Source organism: Staurois parvus, unplaced genomic scaffold (assembly GCF_062004578.1).
Source record: "Staurois parvus isolate SC_StPar_1 unplaced genomic scaffold, SC_StPar_1.0 ptg000857l, whole genome shotgun sequence".
Lineage (NCBI taxonomy): Eukaryota > Metazoa > Chordata > Amphibia > Anura > Ranidae > Staurois > Staurois parvus.
The window spans coordinates 411,431-421,696 of NW_028318653.1; the positions used below are offsets into that span (position 1 = coordinate 411,431).

Here is a 10,266-nt window from a genome sequence, read left to right on the forward strand (position 1 = left end):
CTCCATATCATGTGATTCAGGTGTTCCAATCCCCTCCCAATCATGTTATTGAGGTGTTCCAATCCCCTCCATATCATGTGATTCATGTGTTCCAATCCCCTCCATATCATGTGATTCAGGTGTTCCAATGCCCTCCATATCATGTGATTCAGGTGTTCCAATCCCCTCCATGGACACAGGTGTATACAATCCATCCCCTAGGCATGCAGACGGCTTCTACAAACATTGGTGAAAGAATGGGTCGCTCTCAGGAGCTCAGTGACTCCAAGCGTGGTCCCGTGATAGGTGGCCACCTGGGCAATAAGTCCATCCGTGACACTTCCTGGCTACTAAATATTCCACGCTCAACTGTTAGTGGGATTATAACAAAGTGGAAGCCACTGGGAACAACAGCCACTCAGCCACCAAGTGGTAGGCCACGTCACATGACAGGGCGGGGTCAGCGCATGCTGAAGCTCACATTGTCTCGTCCTTTTCCCATTGTCTCATTTACATGTCAGCCATGCCAAATCCTTTGTGTTTCATTTGGTCCTTTCCCCTCCGGACGTGTCTCTGTATAATCACAAGTTCCCTTTTGCTGGGAAAGAAGAGGCGATCACTTATTTGGGGATTGAACTTCCTGCAGACGTACACCAACTTTCCTCCTGTAGCCTCACCCCGATAATGCAATGCATTTAGGAAGACCTGAAGACGGGGCGCTCAACCTTTTGAAGAACAAGGGCCACTTATGTGATTTGGTCACCAGTCGCGGGCCACAATGAAATGATTCAGAATTTAGAATTTGTTTTATTTTGAACAGCATAATGAACATTTTCCTCCTTCAGCTGCTCAATGAAGAGAGCTTTCAGCAGTTGCAGGAAGAAAATGTAGAGGATCGGTTCCTGTATAGGCCGCCCCTTCTTGTCCAAACAACAGAATGTGACAAGGAGGCTGCATGGGCCCCCTGGAGGATGGGGCAGAGTCACCATTGTGACCCCTGATGCTTCATCAGTTGTTGGGAGGCGGGGTAAAAACATGGGGTTTTACCACCCCCCACTAGGGTTGCCACCTCATCTCTTTAACTCAGAACACATTAATGACACGGGTTCTGAGGATAATTGAATGCAGATAAGGCACTTATGCAGGTCAAAAATCGGCCGATTATTCATCCGAAAAAAAAAAAATCGGCCGATGTTTGGATCGTTAGTGGGTAATAGGTCAGCCGTTTTTCGTGATTTTGACACATTTTTTCTTATCGGTAAAGTTGTGAAAAAAAATTTCTACTTTCTGTTATAAATATATCCAATAAAATTAAATTTCTTCATAAATTTTGGGACAAAATGTATTCGGCTCCAAATCAGTGTTTACTATTTAGTCTGTATGAAAGTTATAGAGACTACAGACTACGGGATATATATCTGTCCATTGATCCTGATGTGCTGACAGACAATCTCATTTCTTGAGGCCCTAGAATGTCAGGACAGTACAAATCCCCCCAAACGTCAGGACGGTACAGATATCCCCCCAAATGTCAGAACGGTACAGATATCCCCCCAAATGTCAGAACGGTACAGATATCCCCCAAATGTCAGGACGGTACAAATCCCCCCCAAATGTCAGGACGGTACAGATATCCCCCCAAATGTCAGGACGGTACAAATCCCCCGAAATGTCAGGACGGTACAGATATCCCCCCAAATATCAGGACGGTACAGATATCCCCCAAATGTTAGGACGGTACAGATATCCCCCAAATGTCAGGACGGTACAGATATCCCCCCAAATGTCAGGACGGTACAGATATCCCCCAAATGTCAGGACAGTACAGATATCCCCCAAATGTCAGGACAGTACAGATATCCCCCAAATGTCAGGACAGTACAAATCCCCCCAAATGTCAGGACAGTACAGATATCCCCCAAATGTCAGGACAGTACAGATATCCCCCAAATGTCAGGACGGTACAGATATCCCCCAAATGTCAGGACAGTACAGATATCCCCCAAATGTCAGGACGGTACAGATATCCCCCAAATGTCAGGACAGTACAGATATCCCCCCAAATGTCAGGACGGTACAAATCCCCCCAAACGTCAGAACGGTACAGATATCCCCCCAAATGTCAGAACGGTACAGATATCCCCCAAATGTCAGGACGGTACAAATCCCCCCAAATGTCAGGACGGTACAAATCCCCCCCAAATGTCAGGACGGTACAGATATCCCCCGAAATGTCAGGACGGTACAAATCCCCCCAAATGTCAGGACGGTACAAATCCCCCCCAAATGTCAGGACAGTACAGATATCCCCCCAAATGTCAGGACGGTACAAATCCCCCCAAATGTCAGGACGGTACAGATATCCCCCCAAATATCAGGACGGTACAGATATCCCCCAAATGTCAGGACGGTACAGATATCCCCCAAATGTCAGGACAGTACAGATATCCCCCAAATATCAGGACGGTACAGATATCCCCCAAACATCAGGACAGTACAGATATCCCCCAAATGTCAGGACGGTACAGATATCCCCCAAATGTCAGGACAGTACAGATATCCCCCAAATGTCAGAACAGTACAGATATCCCCCAAATGTCAGGACAGTACAGATATCCCCCCAAATGTCAGGACGGTACAAATCCCCCCCAAATGTCAGGACAGTACAGATATCCCCCAAATGTCAGGACGGTACAGATACCCCCCAAATGTCAGGACGGTACAGATCCCCCCCAAATGTCAGGACGGTACAGATATCCCCCCAAATGTCAGGACGGTACAGATATCCCCCAAATGTCAGGACGGTACAAATCCCCCCCAAATGTCAGGACGGTACAAATCCCCCCAAATATCAGGATAGTACAAATCCCCCAAATGTCAGGATAATACAAATCCCCCCCAAATGTCAGGACAGTACAAATCCCCCCAAATGTCAGGACAGTACAGATATCCCCCCAAATGTCAGGACGGTACAAATCCCCCCAAATGTCAGGACGGTACAGCTATCCCCCAAATGTCAGGACGGTACAGCTATCCCCCCAAATGTCAGGACGGTACAAATCCCCCCCAAATGTCAGGACGGTACAGATATCCCCCAAATGTCAGGACGGTACAAATCCCCCCCAAATGTCAGGACGGTACAAATCCCCCCCAAATGTCAGGACGGTACAAATCCCCCCAAATGTCAGGACGGTACAAATCCCCCCCAAATGTCAGGACAGTACAAATCCCCCCAAATGTCAGGATAATACAAATCCCCCCCAAATGTCAGGACAGTACAGATATCCCCCAAATGTCAGGACAGTACAAATCCCCCCAAATGTCAGGACAGTACAGATATCCCCCAAATGTCAGGACGGTACAGATATCCCCCAAATGTCAGGACAGTACAGATATCCCCCAAATGTCAGGACAGTACAGATATCCCCCAAATGTCAGGACGGTACAGATATCCCCCCCAAATGTCAGGACGGTACAGATATCCCCCAAATGTCAGGACGGTACAGATATCCCCCCCAAATGTCAGGACGGTACAGATATCCCCCAAATGTCAGGACAGTACAGATACCCCCCAAATGTCAGGACAGTACAGATATCCCCCAAATGTCAGAACAGTACAGATACCCCCCAAATGTCAGGACAGTACAGATATCCCCCAAATGTCAGGACAGTACAGATATCCCCCAAATGTCAGGACGGTACAGATATCCCCCCCAAATGTCAGGACGGTACAGATATCCCCCAAATGTCAGGACAGTACAGATATCCCCCAAATGTCAGGACGGTACAGATATCCCCCAAATGTCAGGACAGTACAGATATCCCCCAAATGTCAGGACAGTACAGATACCCCCCAAATGTCAGGACAGTACAGATATCCCCCAAATGTCAGAACAGTACAGATACCCCCCAAATGTCAGGACAGTACAGATATCCCCCAAATGTCAGGACAGTACAGATATCCCCCAAATGTCAGGACGGTACAGATATCCCCCCCAAATGTCAGGACGGTACAGATATCCCCCAAATGTCAGGACAGTACAGATACCCCCCAAATGTCAGGACAGTACAGATATCCCCCAAATGTCAGAACAGTACAGATACCCCCCAAATGTCAGGACAGTACAGATATCCCCCAAATGTCAGGACGGTACAGATATCCCCCAAATGTCAGGACAGTACAGATATCCCCCAAATGTCAGGACAGTACAGATATCCCCCAAATGTCAGAATAGTACAGACATCCCCCAAATGTCAGGACGGTACAGATATCCCCCAAATGTCAGGAGGGTACAAATAAATAATAAGAATTTTAAAAATTTTAAATTTAATGAAAGAAATAAAATTAAACTAAAATGATTAAAACAATAAAAAAGAATAAAACAAAAATAATAATATTATTTTAAATTAAAATTAATAAGAACATTAAAAAAAACTAAAAAAAGTAAAAAAAATTACAAATAATAAAAATGTCAATAAATGAAATGAATAAACTTAAAAATTAATCAAATACATTTAAGAAATAAAAATAAAATTACTAAAACAAGGTAATAAAATTTTTGTAAACAAAATAGATTAAAATCACAAAAAAAGTAATAAATAAAAATACAAAAAAAAAATAAAGATAATAATTAAAAAGTAAAAATGATTAAAAACAATAAAAAATATTTAAAACTCATTAAAAAATAAAATATAGAAATAATACTAATACATATTTTTTTAAAAATTACATAAAATAACTAAAAAAATAATAATATCCCCCACCCCCCTCCCCCCCGGCGCTCACAGTGACGTAGCGGCACACATAGTGAAGGTCCGGCACAGCCAATCCCCATTACAGTGTTGGGTGGGAGGGGATAGAAGGGGGCCGGATAATACTGAGGGTAGAAGGGGCGGTGACCTCACTGGTTGCCTAGGAGACGCGAACACAGAGCGGCCCGCCGGTCACGGAGTCTCCAGTCTCCATGGAGACGAAAATGGCGCTTACCGGCCTTCAGCCAATAATATCTTGCCATTGATACCGTATTTGAAAAGAGGACCGTCCGCCAATGAGCTGTAGCCTTTCAGTGACACGTTCGGGCTCCGTCCAATAGCAGACCAGCTCTTCCCCGTGTTATCCAATAACATACTGATACTGGTGACATCACTCTCAATCGTTCCTCCAATGAGCTCTCGCCTTCCGTTTAGCCAATAATAAACCACCTCTATCCACTGCGCTATAAAATAACGTCTCGTCCGTAATGACGTCACTCACACTGGGTCGTTCCTCCAATGATCTGGAATGACCCGCTCGGACCCCAGCCAATAGCAGACCAGCTCTTCTCTCCTCTCCAGCCAATAACGTCTCGTCCTCCAACGACTTGTGGCTTCCCCAACCTCCAGCCAATCGTCTCTCTCTCCCCGGCGGTGACGTCTCCCGGTTGCCGGGGAGACGCGTAGTTCCGGTCAGGTGACGCGGTGTCCATGGTGACGGAGTAGGCCGCAGAGAAGATGGCGGAACTGAACGAGGCGCACCGGGCGGAGGTGATGAGTTACATTCGGTTCGCTCAGGGGAAGCGGCAGCTGCGGGTGAAGAGTGTCCGCTCGTGCTTCCAGGACGTGTTGGAGGGCCGGCTGACGGAGGAGACGTACACGGCGGAGGAGGTGAGAGATCTGCTGAGCGGCCTGCAGGGGGCGGTCCTGAGCGAGGTGGAGCTTGAGTTGCTGAACTCCGCCCACACCAATGTGCTCCTCCTCCAGCAGCTCCTCCTCCAGGCCCAGCACTGGCACCTGACCCTCCACACCGACGTCTCTGAGCTGGAGAACCGCCAACTGCTGGAGAGGGTGGCCGAGCTGGAGAGAGGCCAGGACCCCGCCCCTTCCTCCGCCCCCAAGCCACGCCTCACCCCCATCGATGGCCCCGCCCAGCTCCTCCACGCCGAGATCGCCCGCCTCCAGGAGGAGAACGACAAGCTGAGGGGGCGGTTCCGAACCCTGGAGGGGCGGGTCACCTCCGCCCTGGAGGACAAGAACCACGCCCAGACCGCCCTCCAGGAGCTCCGCCTGCGGGAGAAGGAGGCCCCGCCCCCGAGGGACGTCACCCAGCTGGAGGACGCCCTGAGCAGCCTGAAGGTGGAGCTACAGAAGACGGTGGGGGAGCACAGTGCCTCCCAGAGGAAGATAGAGGAGGATCTGACCGGCACCAAACACCAGCTCCTCCGGGTGCGGGAACAACTGGCCCTCGCCGAGAGGGAGCTGGACAGGAAGTTCCAGGAGACCGCCGCCTACCGAAACATGAAGGACATGCTGAGCAAGAAGAACGAGCAGATCAAGGAGCTCCGACGGAAGCTGTCCAACTACGAGACGCAGGACTGAGGGCCACACGGGGGGGATAGGGGGCACATTATGAGACAAACACACCCAACGGGGGGATACAGGGCCCCGGAGTACAGAGACACCCAACAGATGGATACCCAGGATATGCTGCAAGACACTGACACCCAACGGGGCCCCAGGATATGCTACAAGACACTGACACCCAACGGGGCCCCAGGATACCCTACAAGACACTGACACCCAACAGGGCCCCAGGATACCCTACAAGACACTGACAACCAACAGGGCCCCAGGACACCCTACAAGACACTGACACCCAACAGGGCCCCAGGATACGCTGCAAGACACTGACACCCAACGGGGCCCCAGGATATGCTGCAAGACACTGACACCCAACAGGGCCCCAGGATACCCTACAAGACACTGACAACCAACAGGGCCCCAGGATACCCTACAAGACACTGACAACCAACAGGGCCCCAGGATACGCTACAAGACACTGACACCCAACAGGGCCCCAGGATACCCTACAAGACACTGACACCCAACAGGGCCCCAGGATACGCTGCAAGACGCTGACACCCAACAGGGCCCCAGGATACGCTACAAGACACTGACACCCAACAGGGCCCCAGGATACGCTACAAGACACTGACATCCAACAGGGCCCCAGGATACGCTACAAGACACTGACACCCAACAGGGCCCCAGGATACGCTACAAGACACTGACACCCAACAGGGCCCCAGGATACGCTACAAGACACTGACACCCAACAGGGCCCCAGGATACGCTACAAGACACTGACATCCAACAGGGCCCCAGGATACCCTACAAGACACTGACATCCAACAGGGCCCCAGGATACGCTGCAAGACACTGACACCCAACAGGGCCCCAGGATACGCCACAAGGCACTGACACCCAACAGGGCCCCAGGATACGCCACAAGGCACTGACACCCAACAGGGCCCCAGGATACGCCACAAGACACTGACACCCAACAGGGCCCCAGAATACGCTACAAGACACTGACACCCAACAGGGCCCCAGAATACGCTACAAGACACTGACACCCAACAGGGCCCCAGAATACGCCACAAGACACTGACACCCAACAGGGCCCAGAATACGCCACAAGACACTGACACCCAACAGGGCCCCAGGATACCCTACAAGATAGAGACACTCAACGGCTGGATCCGGGTCCCCAGAGCACCTCACCCATACAACCATCCTAACGGGGGCCACACAGAGGGATACAGGGCCCCAGGCAATACTACAGGGCAGGAAAATTCAATCTGAATCTGAGGCCTCAAGTTGTGATCTTTGACCCCCCCCCCCCCATGGGTACCTTAACCATTCAGCCAAAAGGGGCCACACACCAGGATTGGGGCCCTGGGTTGTGATATTTGACTTTCCAGGGAAGTTCAACCAAGCAGCCATTCCAACAGGGGCCACAGATCTACATTACAAAACTGACACTGCAACAGGGGCCACACACTTGGATCCTATGCCATAGGTTGTATGGTTAAAGTCTGAGGCTAACAGGTCACATTCTGTGGCCCTTATTGGGTGCTTCAGTTATGTAGCTGCTTGGCCCCTGTTTGGTATCTTGGTGTTGTAGTTTAGCTCTGTGGCCCTTCTTAGGTTGAGATAACCACCAGGAGCCTATATAGGGTCCAAAAAACGACCCTACAGGGCTGATGTGCCCAACAACCCTCAACAGAGGTGGATCCAGGGCCCCAGGCTGTGATTTGTGACCCGTGGGGCACCATTACCATCAGCTACTCCCAACAGGGGCCACTGGGCTATGCTACAGGACAAACACATCCAACGGATCACATCTGCATGATGGGACTGACACACCCAACAGGGGCCACGGATCTACATGATGGGACTGACACACCCAACAGGGGCCATGGATTTACCTTACAAAAGTGACACACCCAACAGGGGCCACAGATCTATATAATGGGACTGACACACCCAACAAGGGCCACAGATCTATATAATGGGACTGACACACCCAACAGGGGCCACCGATCTATATTATGGGTCTGACACACCCAACAGAGGCCACCGATGTACGTTACAAGACTGACATCCCAACAGGGGCCACAGATCTATATTATGGGTCTGACACACCCAATAGGGGCCACGGATGTACATTACAAGACTGACACACCCGGCAGGGGCTACAGATCTATTTTATGGGACTGACACACCCAGCAGGAGCCAGAGATCTGCATTGCAAGACTGACATTCCTGCAGGGGCCACAGAACTACATTACAGGACTCGCACACCCAACAGGGGCCACAGATCTACATTACAGGACTCACTCAAAATGGGCCACGGATCTATATTATGGGAGTGACACACCCAACAGGGTCCACAGATCTATATTGTGGGACTGACACACCCAGCAGGGGCCACGGAGCTGCATCACTGGACTCAGAAACCCAACAAGGGCAGACTGGGGCCCCCATAAATCTAACGGGCCACAGAGAAGGATCCAGGGCACCAACCTGCAATCTTTGTCCTCAGAGCACCTTGCTGATACAGTCAAGCCATGAGGACCACAGAGCTTCATTAAGGTCCCCACGATGTGCTCTTTAATCCTTGATCACCCCATAGTGACTATGAAATGCCGACTCCCTGGATCTGTATGACCCATCCCCCCCAAATCTTTCTTCTGGTTCGGAATTTCACCTGATGGGAATACAGATGGGCAATCTCCCCCACACTCCGGGAGGACATGGAGGTCTTCTCCAACATCTCCACCTACCAATACCCTCCTCTCCATTCCTCCAAACCCTCCATAAACCTGTGCTGGGTGGTGTCAGAGCTTACCCAGGATTATTGACTTCCTCCCCTCCCTCATGTGACCCTGTTCAGGCCTGGTGATTGGCCATTGGAGGTCACATGGGGGAGTACCAGATATTTCTCATGGGCTCCAATGGAGTGCAGAGGACTCGCCCCCATTATGGACAATACAGAGTCCAGGAGAGGACATGCCCCCATCTATGGACAGTCCAGAGTCCAGGAGAAGACACGCCCCCATCTATGGACAGTACAGAGGACAGGACATGCCCCCATCTATGGACAGTACAGAGTCACTTCCAGGAGAGGACACTCCCCTCTATGGACAGTATAGAGTCCAAGAGAGGACACACGCCCCTCTATGGACAGTGCAGAGTAATTTCCAGGAGAGGACACGCCCCCATCTATGAACAGTACAGAGTCCAGGAGAGAACACGCCTCACTATGGACAGTACAGAGGACAGGACACGCCCCCATCTGTGGACAGTACAGATTCACGTCCAGGAGAGGACACGCCCCTCTATGGACAGTGCAGTCACTTCCAGGAGAAGGCACTGCCCTCTATGGACAGTATAGAGTCCAAGAGAGGACACGCCCCTCTATGGACAGTAAAGAGTAATTTCCAGGAGAGGACACGCCCCCATCTATGAACAGTACAGAGTCCAGGAGAGGACACGCCCTTCTCTATGGACAGTACAGTCCAAGAGAGGACACCACCCATCTATGGACAGTACAGAGTCCAGAAGAGGACACGCCTCTCTATGGAGCCTCTCTATGGACAGTACAGTCACTTCCAGGAGAGGACACCCCCCTCTATGGACAGTGCAGTCACTTCCAGGAGAGGACACCCCCCTCTATGGACAGTGCAGTCACTTCCAGGAGAGGACACGCCCCCTGTGGACAGTGCAGTCACTTCCAGGAGAGGACACGCCCCCTATGGACTGTATGGATGATATACTATATGAGATCACATGAAACCTTTGTTATTTCTCTGGGCTGCAGCTCACGATGTGGTGATGGGTGTGCTGAGTGACCCCGGGACTGCTGTCTGTACACTGAGGGGTCCACATAGAAACAGCTGTGTGAATAATCCCTGTAATGTGTCTAATAGGTGTATTTCCTACGAGTATCAGATCCATCTAGTGGCC

The 10,266-nt window shown here is 50.6% G+C and overlaps 1 protein-coding gene across 1 annotated transcript; it reads left to right on the plus strand.

Moving 5' to 3' along the window:
* Positions 1-5,384: 5,384 nt before the first annotated feature.
* LZTFL1 (leucine zipper transcription factor like 1) lies at positions 5,385-6,353 on the plus strand. The gene has a single exon (XM_089655623.1). It carries the CDS (start codon positions 5,470-5,472, stop codon positions 6,331-6,333), a length of 864 nt encoding a protein of 287 aa, XP_089511749.1. The 5' UTR covers positions 5,385-5,469; the 3' UTR covers positions 6,334-6,353.
* The last annotated feature ends 3,913 nt before the right edge of the window (positions 6,354-10,266 follow it).